The following is a 19,477-nucleotide window of genomic DNA, read 5'->3' on the forward strand; positions in this document are numbered from 1 at the left end:
TTTTTTTTTTTTTTAAAACCCTTCTTCAAAGATCTAAGATGAGTTTTAAATGAAAGTATTGGACCCAAAATAATCCCAAGATATTTACCCCATTTACAAAGCTACACCGAAACAACCTCGAAATCCTTTAAATCGCTACGGGCTTCAGGGCAGTTACCGCAGCGGCCCACGCTAAACGGCTTCATAAAAGAGACCCTTAATTTCCCACACAACTTGGATAGTGGCGTCTTCCATCTTAAATTCCAAAAGAAAAAAATTTACATCTGATTGACCTAACAGCATTAAAATTTGAGTATTAAACAAGTTCAGTCTCAGCATATTTGCCGTCATCCAGCTTTTTATTGTGGAGAGACACTAAAAAGTCCAGAGAATCTCCAAAAGACCTTTTAATAGGGAGGGGGGGGGAAAAGCCTGTATGAATATAAACATCTGCATACAATCTATATGAGACATTTAATCCTGTAAGTTTACAAAGAGAGACCATATAAATATTAAAACATATCTGGGACCCCTGAAGTCATCTTTAACCATTTTGAGATATCTTGATTTATCCTTTCCTAAACCCCCCCCCCCCCCCCCCCCCCCCGAGACCTTTTTACTAACCTGCATGGTTACCGCAGGCTAAAAAGCTCTACTGCAGGGCACGCTCATGCACCTTGTGGTAGCTCTGAAACTGGCACATTCTACCCACACGCTAAAAAACAAAAGCTATTTTTTAATGCTCAGAGCAGAGAATGGGCACAGCTATGCTAATCAGTTATCGCGTGAGCACTATACCATATGCTAACCCATTGGCACAGAATTAGTACGATCCCTTACCACCTAGAAAATACTTAAGTGACAGTAAGGATTCACATGCTAAAGGGGAAATTAGCACATAGTCATTATCGGCAAACAGAAAAATATGTCTTTTACCAGCAGTGCTAAAAGCAGCCTCAGCACGCAGAAGAGACTCATGTTGGGGCTACCACAACCCACCTTTTAGAACTGCTTGATACAAAAAGGGCCCCTCTATTGGATAAAAATGACAAACCACTCCAACACTTTCCCAATAATACCCAGTGTCACCAATCAGCCTAACAAAAGGCCTTTATGCCTAAATGTAACCGACATCTGGACCAACTCCATCATGTTTCTATTCAGAACTATTTGATCCCCTTAAGTTGCTCAATATAAGGAGCACACAGTACCCACTGTACCCACAGAGCTAGCACCTATGCTGGTTGCAGGGGTCTCAAAGTCCCTCCTTGAGGGTCGCAATCCAGTCGGGTTTTTAGGATTTCCCCAATGAATATGCATGAGATCTATGTGCATGCACTGCTTTCAATGCATATTCATTGGGGAAATCCTGAAAACCCGACTGGATTGCAGGACTTTGAGATCACTGAGATGAGTCTTATGGTCCTCATTTACCATCAGTCTGTGTTTTTACAAATAGTCACCCTTAACCAAGGGTCTCCAAAGTCCCTCCTCGAAGGCAAATCCAGTCAGGTTTTCGGGATTTCCCCAATGAATATGCATGAGATCTATGTGCATGTACTGCTTTCAATGCATATTCATTGGGGAAATCCCGAAAACCTGACTGGATTCAGCCCTTGAGGAGGGACTTTGGAGACTCCTGCCCTTAACCATTATGAATCATTCGAACCAGTGGCGTAACGAGAGTGAGACACGCCTGGGGCAGTGGCATCCTCCCCACCCTATTCTCCGCTCCTTCCCTGCGCCCATGCCCCTTTAACGTTCCCAGCATGAGCAGCAACCCCAACTAGCTGCTCGTGCCAGCATCAGCTCTTCCTCTGACATCACTTCCTAGGCGCAGGTCCAGGAAGTGATGTCAGAGGAAGCGCCCATGCTGGCGCAAGCAGCAGGCTGGGGTTGCCGCTTGTGCTGCGAACATTAAAAAGGTACAGGGAAGAGAAGCGGTGCACACACATGGTAGTGGGGGGGGGTTGGAGAAGGCGGAAAGGAGAATGGCACCCCCCTTATCAAGATGGCGACTGGGACGGACCAATCCCCCCATTCCCCCCCTTACTATGTCACCGATTAGAACCTCAAAAGGTGGCGCACTGACTTGTAAAATGAATATCACATGAACAACTGAAAGATGGATCTGTAGTAAGAGACTCACAGAGGTGGAGCTTGATAATAATAAATGATGCACACCAATACCAAGAGATAAGATTCAAATCTTAATGCTGAAAGAGCCACCTTTTGCATTCTACTGTAGCTGTTGCTGAAGGCCCAATCTACACTGAAAGGAAACAGTATTGCCTCATAAGAACATAAGAAGTTGCCTCAGCTGTGTCAGACCAGAGGTCCATCCTGCCCAGCGGACCGCTCCCGCGGCGGCCCATCAGGCCTAATTGCCTGAACAGTGTCCATGACTAATTTTGTAACTGCCTCTAATCCTCTAATTCTATCCCTATTACCTACCTCTACTCCTATCTGTACCCCTCAATCCCTTTGTCCTCCAGGTACCTGTCTAGACCCTCTTTGAAGCCCTGTAGTGTGCTTCTGCTTATCACATCCTCCGGTAGCGCGTTCCATGTATCCACCACCCTCTGAGTGAAAAAGAACTTCCTGGCGTTTGTTCTAAACCTTTCCCCTTTCAGTTTCTCCGAGTGCCCCCTTGTGCTTGTGGTTCCCCGTAATTTGAAAAATCTGTCCATGTCCACTCTTTCTATGCCCTTCATGATCTTGAAGGTTTCTATCATGTCTCCTCTAAGTCTCCGCTTTTCCAGGGAGAAAAGCCCCAACTTCTTCAGTCTGTCAGTATATGAGAGGTCTTCCATACCCTTTATTAGCTTAGTTGCTCTTCTCTGGACTCTCTCAAGTACCGCCATGTCCTTCTTGAGGTACGGCGACCAGTACTGGACACAGTACTCCAGGTGCGGGCGCACCATTGCAAGATACAGTCAGGATTACTTCCTTCGTCCTGGTCATAGATACCCTGGTCATAGATACCCTGGTCGTGATACCCTTCTTAATGATGCCCAACATTCTGTTTGCCTTCCTTGAGGCTGTGGCGCACTGTGCTGACGCCTTCAATGATGTGTCTACTATCACTCCCAGGTCTCTTTCAAGGTTACTCACCCCTAGCGGTGATCCCCCCATTTTGTAAGTGAACATCGGGTTCTTTTTCCCTACATGCATGACCTTGCATTTTCCTATGTTGAAGCTCATTTGCCACTTTTCGGCCCACTCTTCCAGCGTTGTCAGATCTTTTTGGAGGTCTTCGCAGTCCTCCATGGTTTTGACCCTGCTGAATGCTTAAATGTAAGCACATTTGTGCACTTAAAATTTATAAAATACAGTAAAACCTTGGATTGCAAGTAACTTGGTATACAAGTGTTTTGCAAGACAAGCAAAACATTAAATTTTAAATTGATATACAAGCAAGGTCTTGCAATACAAGTGCATAAAGTATACACACATCACAGCTTCTCTCTCTGGCACTGCAAGAGTGTAGTGACTGTTCTAAATAAGCAGTCTTACAACACGAGTACATACAGTATACACGCGTCACATCATCACAACCGAGCCACTGGTTCTTTTCTCTCTGACGCTGTGGGAGTGTAATGACTTTTCTAAATGAGCGAGGTCTTGCAATACAAGTATGTATTTTGTATTAAATACAAAATGGGGGTTTGGGGGGAATAAATCGTCTGAGTTTCCATTATTTCTTATGGTGAAATGCACTTTGATATACGTACGAGTGTTTTGGATTACAAGAATGTTTTTGGAACGAATTATGCTCGTAAACCAAGGTTTTACTGTACTAGCATTTATACACATGAATGTACACTTATGCAGTTAAATGCAAATAGAGCACTCGGTGCCACTCTATTAATTTAAGCACAGAAATACCCTGGATCCTATATATGATGTCCAAATTTGAGTACCAAACTTTGGCACATATCAGGCGTATTCCATAACAGTATGCGCAACATGACATATTATCAACTGACAATAATTGGGCACTATCAAGTTTCAAGTTTAATACAGATTTGATTAATCGCTTTATCTAAATTCAAAGTGATGTACATAATGATAAAATTACAATATAAAAGCAAAATCACAATAAATAAAACTAACAAGGCTAATGACAAATTTGACAAAAACTAGAAACAAAGGGAAAAGATGGGGAAGAAGTTACAATTTAAATAAAGGTAGAAGAAACATGTAGGGAGGGCACATAAGGAGAGGGTAAAAATAAAAATAATAATAAGATAAAATGTAAAAGATGATAAAAGTTGAAAGTGAGACTTGAAAGAATAATTTAGAAGATTCTCGTGAATGTTATAAGGGTCACTTTAAAGCAAATTAATTTATGAAGGCATCATTAAAAAGGAAAGTTTTTAGTTTACATTTGAATTTTTCTACATTAGTTTCTTCCCTTAAATGACTAGGTAGAGAATTCCAGGTTTGAGGTGCAGTAACTGAAAAAATAAACTGACGACGCGTATTTATTAATTTAAGAGATGGAATCGTTAATAAATGCTATCAAATTATTGGTGTTAATTGACCATTAATATTTACATGTTCATCTTCCTGGTCAGAATTCCATAAAGATGCATGCATCAATTTTCTGCATGAACCTGAAAAGGGAGCATAGCCATGGAGAGATTGGGGAAATAAATTAAATAAATAAATCAAAGAGCTCAGAACATGTTACAGGTTAACATACATAATATACAGTTAACAGGTTACAATTTGTCATAGTTACAGTACAAGTTTTTTTTCGATATAAGCTTTTATCCTAACTTGACACATACTAAGGATCTAATACCAATATACAGTACATATAATTTACAGGCTAAACTTGCCATAGTTAGTGACACCCAAGCAGTGTCAGATGTCGCTATGCATCCAGGGACATTCCCAGAATCTGCGTGCAGTGTTACAGAATATAGCAGATCCATGCCAAATTTAGGCGCAAGGATTTACACCAGGTTTTAGTGGGTGTAAATCCTCGCACCCAACACTGGACGCTGTTTATAGAATAGCACTGAGGGGGACATTCTAGAAACCGGCGCCCAAGGAACAAGCACTGTTTAAAAAGGCAAAAAATAGCACCGCTAAAACATCTACTGGTGCCTAAATAATGCGTACTGAAATCGCACCTACACAGGCGTGGCTACATGGGTGTGGCATTCAGTGGCCTAAAGCGCCTATGTAGGTGCGATTCATGGCAGAGACAGGCACCGGAAATAATAATAATAATTATTATTATTATTATTATTTATTTATATACCGCCCTATCGCAAAGTTCTAGGCGGTTTACATACGTTAATAACTTTATACAAACAATGATTAAAAATACAGTTCTCTGAATAGTACTAAAATTATACAAGAAAAATACTAAAAATTATGCTATAAATTTCTAAAATTATAGAGTAAAATAAGATACAATTTGCTAAAATACAGTGAAAAACCTCAAGAACCTTCTGGCTTTAAGATCAATATACTATGTAGGCCCCAAAAACCCTGGCCTATATTTCTGGCACCTATTTTTGACGGAGTTGCGATTCTGTATAGAGCGTCATCACGTGATTGGCAAGCGATCGGTGGCCGCTGATATCGGTGCCTTATAAAGAATCTGAGCCTTAGTGCTCATTTTTTCACCACTCAAATTTGGGTGCCATTTACAGGATCTAGTCCAAGGTGCTTTGCACATTAATGCAAGGGAGCATTCAAAGGGGAGAGGTATAGACCAATCCAGTATATCGCAAACTGTGTGCCGCAGCACACTAGTGTGCCACGAGATGCTGGCGAAGAGGAGAGGTGCCGGCAGGGCAGGATTAATTTGTCGAGAGCCCCTAGGCACACAAGTACACTAGGCCCCCTGCCCCGCCCCACCCCACCATGCGCCCAAGCGGAAACAGGAAGCTGTGTCAGAGGGAAGCTTTGGGCAAGCAGCACCGCTTGCACAATTACAGTTCCCGCTGCCTTTCTTACCCGCGGTGCTTGCTTGTCTTACTTTCCGTCGATGGGGGAGCGCGTTGCTGATCGGGGAGAGGCCCGCGTTTGCCGAATGGGGTGGGGGCCCGCATTGCCGATTGATGCTGGAGGGGCCCATCGCCATTTGGAAAAAACAATGTTGATGCCCTCCTTCATCGGGTCCCCCTGACTATTTCGGGCCCTAGGCACTTGCCTACCAGGCCTATTGGTTAATCCTGCCCTGGGTGCCGGCACCGGCTGAATGCTTACAGGATGTGCCTCCGACACATCCTGTATCAGTCAGCCGGTGCCTGTGCCTCTCCTCTTCACCAGCGGCTCTGCTCCTTCTCCTCACCTCTCCTTCTGCAGCACCCATCTAGCAGCAGTGATAGGAGGCTCAGGGTCACAGCTGGAGGACATCCGCGCATGCGTGGACATTGACATGACGACATCACACATGCAGTTGACGTCATCTCGTTGACTTCCGCACATTTCCGGGTGCCCTCCAGCAACGGCCACGATATTAGTGTACTGCACCTTAAAAAGTTTGCAAAACACTGAACCAATCTAACATTTATGCGCCTAACTTACACAGGGTGGGCCGAAAATAGGTATACAGTACTTATTAATTATTTCTTTTTATTTTAAGATGTCATGAATAACATTCATGTGAAGTTTTTGTATCAGTTACATTATTTCTCTTGTATTTAAAGTTCAGTTCTGTATTATACCTGTTCAATAAATAAAAAGGAATAATGAATATAAATACTGTATACCTACTTTTGGCCTACCCTGTAGAATACTAAGGGCTCCTTTCACGAAGGTGCGCTAGCGGTTTTAGCGCACGCACCTGATTAGCACGCGCTAGCCGAAAAACTACCGCCTGCTCAAGAGGAGGCGGTAGCGGCTAGCGCATGCAGCATTTTAGCATGCGCTATTGCACGCATTAAGGCCCTAACGCGCCTTCGTAAAAGGAGCCCTAGGTTTATGCATATAATTGATTCATTTAGGCATGTCCATTTATACCAGCCATAAACATGGCGTAAGAGGACATGACTAAACGTAGGCGCTTGAATGTCGATTTATACTAGAATTCTTACAGAATGCTTACATGCAGAATTGCTCTTTTAAGAATAGTCTCGCCACCCATGTAAAGTGCGTGCCTAAATTCTGGCACCCAGTTGCAGAACTGCCCCTTGAATGTTTAAATACATAACAGTTAACGTGCCTACAAAGTCCATATTCTCCACCAAATGCCACCAAGAGAAAGGAAAAACAAAGCAGGAAGAGGCCAGGGAACCAAGGGTTAACTATTAATTTCCTGGAAGATACAGTGCGCCCTGCAAACTGTCAAAATAAAGCAACCCCAGTAGGCAGCATAATAGCCATCTAGTTTAAAATCAAACATGTGTACCGACCAAAGAAATCATCTGGATCCTGCCATATGAAATGACATTATATCAAAGAGAAGTCTGGAGGTCATATACACATTAACTGACTTTCATTTCCCCCTGCTTGCCTCATAGTATAAGACAAAAGGGGCCTCTCCAGTCCAACAAGCCTGTCTCGCCCTGCATACAAGGAGAACTACTCCAGTTACAGACTGGGCACAGAGTTCCACTAAATGATATGAAGGATATACATAGTTTGAAAAACCATAATTAAGGGTAGGTAAAAATCCTCCCATGTGGAAAGCCTCTTGCAGTCCAAAGCACCAAGCCAACTGCTTCCCCTGGGGCAAACTGCAAAATGGACAGAGCTGCAGCAGCAGAGAACTCTTCTTACTTTAACCCTGAGGAAAAAATGTCAGAGAGCCCAAGAAGCAAACCCAAGGCCAGATGTGCTATCACTTCTTCCTGACCACGTCCACCCACCCCACCACCCCGAAGACTATCATTTCTCTACTCCTCCCCCCTCACTGAGATCTTAGGAATTTCCTGAAATAAAGTCACTGCAGAACCACTTCCTCAATTCTCAGTAGTACAACCAAGTGCCCACATAATAAAAGAGTGGTGAGTAGCTTAAGGAATGGCTTCAGTCCAGTAAGCTTCTACTCACTGAGGGTCAATATGCAAAGCACAGAAGTGTGCAGTTAAAAGTGCACAGTTAACATGACATCAGCACACAATTTTCTAGGAGCATGATGCAGAAAAGTGTTTTGAGCAAAAACTAACCCTGCATTAAGACATCAGTGCACAGCATATTAAAATCAATGGTAGTGAGGCTATTAGCTATTCCACCCCAATGCGCACAACACAGGAACTTGAACCTTAGTTCTAAGGAGTTTTAGAAGAGTTGGCTTATTCTTTTGCAATAGTACCTGAGGATTTAATGCCCATTTTTCCTTTTACTGCACGCATAACAATACAGTACCTGCAACTTTCTGAAACAGAATGGGGGAGGTGACTACTCCACACACAGGTCCCAGCAGAAAAGGAACTGTATCTGTACATGTGCGGGAACATTAGTCTACATTACATGAATTCTTGTGGTTCAGTACAATTAACAGCTAAGAGATACTAACTATATGTAGTACGATCATAATAAATGATCAAAATATTTGCCAAACAAGTGTGTTTGCAACGATTTTCGGGAAGGGGTAAAACACGGACCTGATGGACCTCCCGGATCTAAAACTGCATGTCCTTAAAAATCTGAGATCCGTGCCACTTGCAGTTAGTCTCTGGCTCTGACAGACCTCTATGACAATTTAGTGCTGACGGATCCGTCTCAGCATGGGGAGGAAAAAGTATTAGGATCCGTCAGCGCTAAAATGTCATAGAGGTCTGTCAGAGCCAGAGCCTAAAAGTGGCGTGGACCTCAGATTTTAGGAAACCGGTTTAAAGGATTCATTTTAGAGCCACTCCAGCACTAGTCTCTGGCTCTGACAGACCTCTATGACATTTTAGCGCTGACGGATCCTAATACTTTTCCCTCCCTATGCTGAGACGGATCCGTCAGCGCTAAAATGTCATTGAGGTCTGTAAAAATTACAAGTGGCATGGACACGGACCTCAGATTTTTAAGGACGTGCGGTTTTAGATCCGCGTTTTACCCCTTCCCACGATTTTCTAAAGACTAGGTAAGAGGTTGAGATTGATTCTGTGTATAAATGTGCATTAACATTTTTGCAATGCTGATATTTATACACAGAATAACGTTCCAGCACATGTACAGATGAATACTAATACATTTTTTCCCCTCAGACAAGCAGACATTACTAGCATCCTTTTAGGCATACAACTGGAGTGCTCTCCCTGATTAGTGCATAAGTTCTGCACGCATCAAATCTGCATAAACGAGGGGAAAAAAATTGGCATTATGCTTGCATTAAGAAGTGCATGCTCAGTCATCAACACACCGCTTTCTACATCGAGCCCTGAATCTTCACTCCACAAGCTCGGAACCCAGCGTCCCAAGGACCCGGACCTATCCTTCGTCCTAAAGTCTCACAGACAGAAAGGGGTGCAGAGGTGAGCCTCGTCCCTCGGTCCTATACCAGGGGCACCAAAGCTTCAAGATGGGGGTAAATCAACCCTTCTTTTATAGTAAAAACAAACCCACCAAACTTCTCTCAGTCAAAAGAGACCTGAAAGAAAAAAAAAAGCTTTCCCGTTCTACTGTAGAAACCCCCCCCCCCCCCAAAAAAAAAAAAAAGAAAACCTAACCCGCGGGACTCATTCCAACAAAGAGCAAAAAAGTGCCCCCTCCCCACCCCCCGTCGAAAACGCCAGCTCTACCCACTCGTTAGCACTGCGCCGTTTTCCTCTCGGAAAAGAATTCCGCAATTAAAAAAAACCGCCCTCCTCGCGCGCGCACCCACAGCTGTAGCACCCCGTCAACGACACGCAACGCTCTCTCGTTCTCTCTTATGCGTTATGAGGTGTTTGCGAGAAGGTGCCGGGCGAGGGGGGGCTCTTTAAAACCAGTTCCCCTGTTCTTCACTACTACTGCGGGGATTGAAAGAGCTACTGAGCAGTGGGGGGGGGGGGGAGAGTACAAACTGTTGAGTGCATGGCGGGCCGGCACCAACCATCGCCTCCCCGCCCCTTGCTTACCTTGGACACGATCAGCGGCTCCCCGTGCTCCAGGCCTCCTTTCAGCGTGAAGCCCCACGGCGCTCCCCCTTGCAGCTGCACATGAATGCACTGGAAAGGGACGGCTCTGCTCTCCATTCTCTCCTCCAGGCCGGCGGCGGGAGCCCCCCGATCCATGCTCTGCACTATTTAAAACGCATCCGCGGCCGGCTCCATTCACCGTCCGCTCCGATTCTGCACACAGGAGAAAGAAGTGGTGGGGGGAGGGACACGGGCACACGCCTCCGGCAAGGATCTGGAGGCACTGACAGTGACCCGGAGCGCCGAAGTCCTGCGACTGACAAGGCACCGCAGCAATGGGCGGCCCGCGCCTGCCGAAATCCAGCCAATCATCTCGCAGTATACGGAGGGGGGGGTCCTCTGAGGGGTAATTGTTACATTGTTTCACTCTACCCTTCTCTCTGTCTCCCCCCCCCCCCCACACACACACACACACACTCCCTTCCCAAAAAATAACAAACACACAAAACGCGAAATTCTCATCCCGAGGAAGAAAGAAGGCAGAGGATGGAAGTAAATCTATTTCAAGATAAATCTCAGAAGCATTAATCAGTAACAGAAAACTTTTTTTTTTTAAGGAACTGATTCCTCTCCTCTGCTAAGCCTTCTGCGTTCTGAATACTTTCAAGAGATTTCCCTGCAGTTTGGAAGAAATGCATCTTGCCAAAAATCGGCATCCCTGCTGTGTGACTAATCAGATAGTTGTGTGTAGGAGATAACCTACAGCCAACCCTGCATATAAGGATGCTAAGAACATAAGAATTGCCCTACTGGGACAGACCGAAGGTCCATCAAGCCCAGTATCCTGTTTCCAACAGTGGCCAACCCAGGTCCCAAGTAGCAAAACAGATTCTATGCTGCTTATCCTAGGAATGAGCAGTGAATTTCCCCAAGCCATCCCAATAATGGCCTATGGACTTCTCTTTTAGGAAATTATCCAAACCTTTTTTAAACCCCGCTAAGCTAACTGATTTCACCACATTCTTCACCAACGAATTCCAGAATTTAATTACAAATTGTGTGAAGAAATATTTTCTTCAGTTTGTTTTAAATCTACTACTTAGTAACTTCATTGTATGTCCCCTAGTCCTAGTATTTTTAGAAAGAGTGAACAAGCGATTCACATCTACCCTTTCCACTCCACTCATTATTTTATAGACCTCTATCATATCACCCCTGAGCCATCTCTTCTCTTAGCTGTTGAGCCCTAGCCGCTTAAGTCTTTCCTCAAAGGGAAGTCGTCCCATCCCTTCTCTGTACCTTTTCTAATTCCGCTATATCTTTTTTGAGATATGGCGACCCGAACTGTACGCAGTGTTCGAGGTGCGGCCGTATCACTGTAAAATCTAAGGTGAGTTCTCTAAATGAAGCTGATGTGGAATAGAATCCCATAGATGTGGGGCAAGAATATAGAAAGGCTGAATTTAATGTGCAGTTGAGCCATGTATATAAGGGAGGAGAGTCCACCAGTGAGACCCTAGAACCTGCATCAGACTAGGGAATGAGAATACTGGACAAGTATTCTGGCTGACCAGAACATACCACTTCAAATGTCAACTTGTGTCTGAGGGCTGGATTCTCTATCACTGGTAAAATCCGACGGGCTGCTGTCACAATCATAAATGTAATTATTTCAAAAAGACAAGTCATTCTCAAAGAACCGCACATACAAATGAGGTTCACAGAGGCTCGCCAAATTTACATCAGATGAGTCGCTGGTGATAGCAATCGGCACATGTGCAGAGTAGTCCACGGAAAAAGGCATAAATGTTTGCATGTGCCAGGAAAAAGCTATGCCATAGACATATATATCGTGGGTGTGCTTTATTGGAATGCAATATATACACCCATCAAAGGCGTATATCACATATGGCTATTGTGTCACTCAAAGGCATGCCAGCGCTATTGGATGGAGGGGAAGGGAGGGAGATGCAAGCGTTGGCTTTCAACAAGCGTGCATAAGACATGCCTCATGCGCCCAAAACATGTGCTTTTGAGATTTTTCCCCCAAACTATAACAGCGGAATCTGGATAGGCCCGCTACCTATATATATTTCAAACCCTTACCCCTCCCCTACATTATCCCACAAAAAACTCAACACTAATTATGGTGAAAAATAGCCGCAGCCCTGTTTATTGGTCATAACAGGTTGTTAAATAACATAACAATGTATAAACAGTATAAACATTATAACACAAATTATTTCGAGCTACTGTAAAAAACAAGTTATGCCCCCGACCCCGCATGAAGCAAGAATCTGGGGGGTGGCATGTCCCCCACATGCCCCACTAACCCGGGTCACCTGACCCACCAGGCACAGCTCCCAGCCAGCCCACCGCTCATCCCCTGATGAGCCCAGCCAGTAGCTCGAGATACCGCCCAAATATCCCAACTCACCCCTCTCTACCCAGAAGCCAAAGGGTGGGCGGGCGGGAAAGCCGCCTCGGAGGACCAGAAACGCCCTTAGTCCTCCGAGGCCCGACTTATAAACCCTCCCCCCTCCCGACGCCCTCCGCGGCCACGACTAACCAATGGCAGGTCTTCCCGGCGGCGGAAAGACCTGCCGACCAATCCCCTGCCTCCTGTTCCCCCCCAACGGCCCCGCGTCCCCGACGGGCTACCACGCGGGCCTCCCAGCTCCGCGTTAGGTACGCCCGTCGAGACGAGCTCTCGGGCTGCCTATTATACAACTATACAGTACTACTATAATTTATGTGAATGATGTATTAAAAAAAAAAATTATCAGAAACACACGCCTAAGACATGCTTTTCACAGTACCAGCACCTCCAGACCAGATGGTCATTTCTGGTCATCAACAGCCGCGCCATGCTTGGAGAATCACTCAGAGTACTCGTTTAAATATTAATTAATCCATTTTAATATTTATCGCCTCATAATACATTTGAATGGCAGAGTTGGAGGCTGCTAGGAAACTTGTAAAAGACCATGGTGAGCCGTTCTGATAATCACACGGTAAAATACTACTATGCAGAATGATACCACAGGCCACAGTGTGAAATTAGCGAGAAGTTAACAATCAATTTAAGAGCTGCCCAATGCATTAAAAAAAAGGTTGGGGCTGAACCAAAATCTTGCATTAGGCACCAGCACACAGCCCGTGTAAATGGATAGTAAAGAGGATATTAGCTATTCTGAACTATATTCACAGCTACCCTCACCAATAAAGCTTTTTTTTTGCAGTTCAAGCAGCAATCTTTTCTACCGAACACTGCCTGTCACTTGGCAAAATAGCTATCATTCAACTCAGACTGTGGATCTTTCAGGCTTTGCCTACATGCCAGAGGTGAAACCTACAACGCGTGCAGCTGAAGCTTCACTGCTGGAGAACCTATTGGATACCGATGCAACTGCAGATACTCCCCCACTGGATCCCATGCAAAAAATGTATGTTTGGATTAGAACATATGAAAAGCCTTACTGGGTCAGACCAATGGTCCATCAAGCCCAGTAGCCCAGTCTCACGGTGACAATCCAGGTCACTAGTACCTGACCAAAACCCAAAGAGTAGCAACATTCCATGCTACCGCTCTAGAGCAAGCAGAGGCTTCTCCCATTTCTGAATAACAGACTATGGACTTTTCCTCCTGGAATTTGTCCAAACCTTTCTTAAAACCTGCTATGCTATCCAACTTTACCACAACCTCTGGCATTGCGTTCCAGAGCTTAACTATTCTCTGAGTGAAAAAAAATTTCCTCCTATTGGTTTTAAAAGTATTTCCCTGCAATTTCATCGTGTGTACCCTAGTTTTTCTAACTTTTGACGGAGTGAAAAATCGATCCACTTGTACTATTCCACTCAGGATTTTATAGGCTTCAATCATATCTCCCCTCAGCCTTCTCTTTTCCAGGCTGAAGAGCCCTAACCTTTCCAGTCTTTCCTCATACGAGAGGAGTTCCATCCTTTTATTATCTTAGTCGCTCTCCTTTGAACCTTTTCTAGCACCGCTATATCTTTCTTGAGATAAGGAGACTAGAAATGAATGCAATACTCTAGGTGGAACAATACAGAGACATTATAATATCCTTAGTCTTGTTAACCATCCCTTTTTTTTTTTTTCATAATTCCTAGCATCTTCTTTGCTTGTTTGGCCGCCACTGCACATTAGGCAGAATGTTTCATCATATTGTCTACAATGAAACCCCAGATCTCTTTCTTGGGTGCTAACCCCCAAGGTAGACCATAGCATCTGGTAACTGTAATACGGGTTATTCTTCCCAATGTGCATCACTTTGCATTTGTCAACATTAAATTTCATCTGCCACTTGGACGCTCAGTCTTCCAATTTCCTAAGGCCTGCCTGTAATTTTTCACAATCCACATGCGTTATAACAATTTTGAGCAGTTTAGTGTCATCTGCAAATTTAATCACCTCACTCATCATTCCAACTTCCAGATCATTTATAAATAAGTTAAATAGCATCGGTCCTAGTACATACCCCTGCGGCACTTCACTGTCCTCCATTAAGAAAAATTACCATTTCACCCTACCCTCTGTTTTCTATCCGATAACCAATTCCTAATCCACAACTGAATTTTGCCACCTATCCTATGACTCTAATTTTCTCAGGAGCCTCTCAAGAGGAACTTTATCAAAAGCTTTCTGAAAATCTAGATATACTACATCAATGATCTTAAAGTGGTGCAATCGGAAGTGTCTTCTCTGGGGACAGAATTGAGAGCCGAGATACAAGAATTAGGAGCCCGAGTTGAAGAAATGGAACAACACTTGGAAGATCAAGCGGACTTACTAGAAACTATGGATAAATATTTGACAAATCTCCAAGCGGGTAATACCTTTTTGCAAGATAAATTGGAGGACTTAGAAAACCGCAGCAGAAGCAACAACTTACGCTTTAAGGTTCCCACTTACAATGATTGCGAGCACATGGTGCAACAGATTGTGAGTTCCCTGCTGCAGGTAGAGGCTCAGGTTATTAATCTGGACAGGGCCTACTGTGCTTTGGGTGTGCCACAAAATAATTGCCCTAAAGATATTATGGCCTGCTTTACCAACTACAAGACAAAAGATCGAAAATGATGAGGGAAGCGGACAATTTCTCCTGGGATTCTTACCCCACTGAGATCTACCAGGATTTTGTGCATGTGCATGATGCTGCACCGCTGTGCAGATCTCAAACCCTTCATATGGCATCTTTGTGAGCTGAACATTAAGTATAAATGGTGTCATCCTTTGTACTGTTATTTTACAAAGAAGGGAAATTACATCAGGTCCGCATATTGCAGGAAGCTCCTGAAATTTTCCCCCAGGAAGCAACACTATCTATTTCACCACCGTCATTGGGCGCTAATGGTTTGAATTTACAGCTTCGGCCCCAAATGGCAGTGAGTTACGAAGGGCAAGGGTTTCAAATTTGAGTTCTGCATCAAAAATGAGCTCAAGAATTCATTAGGCATTTTTAAGTAGCTGGTGTCCAATGAATAGGGGGCAGTTATACATTAACAGTGTTGAAAAGTCCTGTGTTTCTCCTTCAGTGCACTCTTCTACTATAGGTACATGTATTGCAGGCTGCCAAAACATAATCTGTTGTAATGATGATAAATAGTGGGTTAGTACTATTTCATAATGTAGCAATGTGTGTAATTTCAGGCACAACAGTATATTACCAAAGACAGTAATGATCCTGCTGTACAGTTCATGTATTTAATGCCAAGTTACTCAGTTCCAAAAGAATAATTTTAGAAAAGTGCTGGATTTCTGGCAAGCGTGTCCTGTTGTGTTATAGGATCTATAGCACAGATTGCAATGGGAAGAATCATTGGGATGGGAAGGAGAATAAAATGAAAGATGCTGGTAGTGCGGGAGATGATAGATATGGATGAGGTAGTGGTAGAGAGAGAAAGGGAAGATGTTGGATGTAGGAGAAAATGAAAAGGAGGATGTTGGATGGGAAGGAGAGAACAGAGATAGGGGAGATGCTGGATGAGGCAGGTGGAGAAGAAAGGGAATATAGTGGACTAGTAGGGGAGGAGACTGAAATGGAAGATGCTGGTTGTAGGAGAAAGGACAGAAAAAAGGGGATGCTGAATGGGGCAGAGGGGGAAAGAGAATGCTTTATTTTTATTCAATACAATTTACAGACTACACATTTGGTAAAACTGATCGGTGCAGTGAAAAAATAAATATATACAATACAACAAAAAGCAGAAACACTTTGACTATTAAAAAAAGACACTTTTCAAAATCCCATCAGAAAAATACTAACTAGATCTACAGAGACTTTGGTTTGCTGGCAAGTCTAATGGACCAGCCTTATCAGAAAGCTTGGTTACTTTTTCAGGAGCCTGGTTCAGAAGCCTGGTTCAGAAGCCTGGTTACTTTTTCAGGAAGAGGATGCCTTTTGGGATCAAGTGTATTGGTTCATTCATTATTCTGGGGGTTAATGATTATAAGCAACTGCAGTATATGGTAGTGCTTCATGTATACTGGACACCCCAGAAGTAGACTTATCTACCTGATTCTTCCCCCCCCCCCCCCCTCGTTTTATCAAGCTGCGCTAGAGGTCTTTAGTGTAGCCCAGCAAGGTAAGTGCTCCGACACTCATAGGAATTCTATCAGTAGCAGAACATTTACCACACTAGCATGAGCTAAAAACCTCTAGCACCCTGGGTTAAGTAATAGTCAACGGCACTGCTGGAGAGGACACCTATGAACATCTTTGGGAATGCACAAAAGTAAATGATATTGGGACCAAGTACGGGGTACTATTCAGGGTTGGTCAGAGATAGTCTGGAGAATTCTGTTTATTGGGAGTTTCCCAGCAGAGCGGAGTAGGAAAGGAAAATTGATAATGACATTTCAGCTGGCTGCAAAAATTACTTTTTTCCAGGCCTGGAAGAATACTACCTTTTCAGGTTGGAAAGCTGCTTGTGAGGAATTCAGAAGATACAACAAAATGACGGCTACTTCCCAAGATTGGAAGGAACAAGGTGGCTGCCATTGGTGTGGTAATGATCCAAATTTTCACTGTTCTATAAATTGTTCATCTGATTCCTATTGATGTTGTTTGATATACTGTTCAACCTGGATGATATACAATTTAATTTGGTATACTGTTTAACCAGTTGCTTATTTTGACACTTATACCATTATACTTGAAGATTCATCACATTAAGGGAGGGGGAGGGGAAGATTAGGTAGGGGTTTTGTTGGGTCTTATATATTTTTATATATTTGTTCATTTGCTTCTTCCTTTGTGTTTTTACATTAGATTTTCTTTTAATTATTAGTAACTATAACTTTAAAAAGTATCATTCTGGCAAATTACTTCTAAGAGCCCAGATTGTTTGGCTATACCTCTCTGTGGCTGTGTGCTCCAGAATGGTGAATAATTAAAGATTGAATAATTAGAAACAAAACAAAAAGCAAAACAATACAAAGGATCACAACGCCCCCACACTAACAAAAATCATAACATAATGTTACCACTTCCTCCATTGCCTCAGGTACACAATAAGTACCTCTATATATGCAAACCGCTTTGAATGTGTAACCACAAAAAGGTGGTATACACGTCCCATTCCCTTTCCCGGGTCATAGGGTCCATAAAACATCTGGCAAAAAATACCAAGTCAAAAGAGCAATTACAGAAAATGCAGCTGTGTGTGTCTGTGGAGGGCTGTGCCTCTCACACTTACAGTACAGCAAGCAGCTTGAAACATAAAGGACCACATTTCTGAGGTAGTACATACCACTTTCATGTAATGCTTTAAGTTAGTTGATTCATTTAATACCTTGGAGTAGTAATGAATTCACATGTCTTTTACCCAGCAGGTTTTTAATGTTGTTAGACCTGGTTTCTTTTTTTCTTCATCAATTAAAATCCATTAAAAATATTACCTTGATTTTTCCATTCTGCACCAAGTTAACTGAGCACTGGTTTAATATTGGTTGGTGCCTGATTAACTTCCACTTCAGTGGATATTCAGTGCTAGGAGCCATTTATGCCCCAGCACTGAATATCCAGGTTAGTTCAGCTCACAGCTTACATGTTACTTACTGGCACGGGATATTACCTGCATAGATTGAAAAACCAGACAAAAGTCTTCAACAGCCAAGTGAATCCATAAATTATGCAGAAACCACAACTTGTAGAACAATGAACAAATGAACAAATTTGAGACAACTGAGAGCCCATCAAAACCCCTAAATTGCACACTCTACTCTTTACAGGTAAAGTATAATCCCCACACTTCAGCACCAATGGGCGGGGGGGGGGCGGCAGAGAACTACTCTAATCCACAACTATTCCATCCTGCATGCATTGAAAGCCAATTAATTGGAGTTATTCATAATGCAATGAAGGCCAGCAATGGCTCAACTTTACCCAAGCATTATGTTCTCTGTGGTCTACAATGAGGAACTTAATGTCATTGGCATAAATCTGCACTATTACAGCTGATGCATGTAGACCCCTGCCCCAGCTAATGTCTGCAAAAGAGGCTGAACAAGATGGTGGGCAAAAAAGGACCCTGAAAGACCCCCCCCCCCCCCCCACTAAGCAGAGAGTGTCACAAAATGACAGATCCACTTGCATCATCCTATTGTAGCCAGTGACTATGTTTACATACTCCAACCCTAGGGAGACTACAGGGGCAGAGGTGGTGCTAGCTGCGTGGCAAATGGGCTGAAGTGATGGCAGCCAAAGTTTAAAAAAAGAGAGAAACAAAGGAAGCTGGCCTGCTGCAAGCTACAGCAAAAAAAAAAAAAAAGGGACAGAGTGCAGAGTGTCTATGTATGGCCGTTTGGTGGGAGATGGGCTGGGGAGGGCTTCAGTGGCTGGGAGGGTGCAGATGGGCTGGAGTAGGTTTTAACGGAGATTTCGGCAGTTGGAACCCAAGCACAGTACCGGGTAGAGCTTTGGATTCTTGCCCAGAAATAGCTAAGAAAAAAAAAATTTTAATTGAATCAGGTTGGGCAGATTGGATGGACCATTCGGGTCTTTATCTGCTGTCATCTACTATGTTACTATGCAACCATTGAAAAGCTGTGGGGCCAAGGCTGGCAGGTGTATCAATAAACTCAGCTGTAGCTTGGGAGAAGCACCAGGCTGCTGCAGAAGGCAGAGAGGGCAGTCCAGCTGCCAGGAACAAGTTTCTTCCCAGCATAGCCCATTGAAAAGGGCTGGAGAGATCTCATCCTGGGGGCCAAGAGGGAAACTGCAGAGCAGCAACAGGAAGAAAGAATAAAAATACAGTAGAAGCCTGAGAAAACCTTTTGCTTATAGAAATAGAACCATGTGGAAAACAACAGGAGATCCACTTTCCAGGAAAAAAACAAACACAAAGAGCTGTACTACAGAAGATATAGAAAATAAAAAGCCTCAGTTTTCTATATTATAGGACTGAAATTATGAAATAAGTTGCCTCCAACTATGCGAATGCTCAGATCATTGAGT

The 19,477-nt window shown here is 43.5% G+C and overlaps 1 protein-coding gene across 1 annotated transcript in view; it reads right to left on the reverse strand.

The window, feature by feature from the left end:
* SHROOM4 (shroom family member 4) overlaps positions 1-10,297 on the reverse strand; it is a 394,799-nt gene extending 384,502 nt beyond the window's left edge. Inside the window, exon 1 of the mRNA XM_033944710.1 lies at positions 9,999-10,297. Coding sequence (XP_033800601.1) covers positions 9,999-10,154 — 156 coding nt within the window. The 5' untranslated portion in view covers positions 10,155-10,297. The remainder of the gene's footprint in view (positions 1-9,998) is intronic.
* Positions 10,298-19,477: the final 9,180 nt, after the last annotated feature.

Source organism: Geotrypetes seraphini, chromosome 5 (genome assembly GCF_902459505.1).
Source record: "Geotrypetes seraphini chromosome 5, aGeoSer1.1, whole genome shotgun sequence".
Taxonomy (NCBI): Eukaryota; Metazoa; Chordata; class Amphibia; order Gymnophiona; family Dermophiidae; genus Geotrypetes; species Geotrypetes seraphini.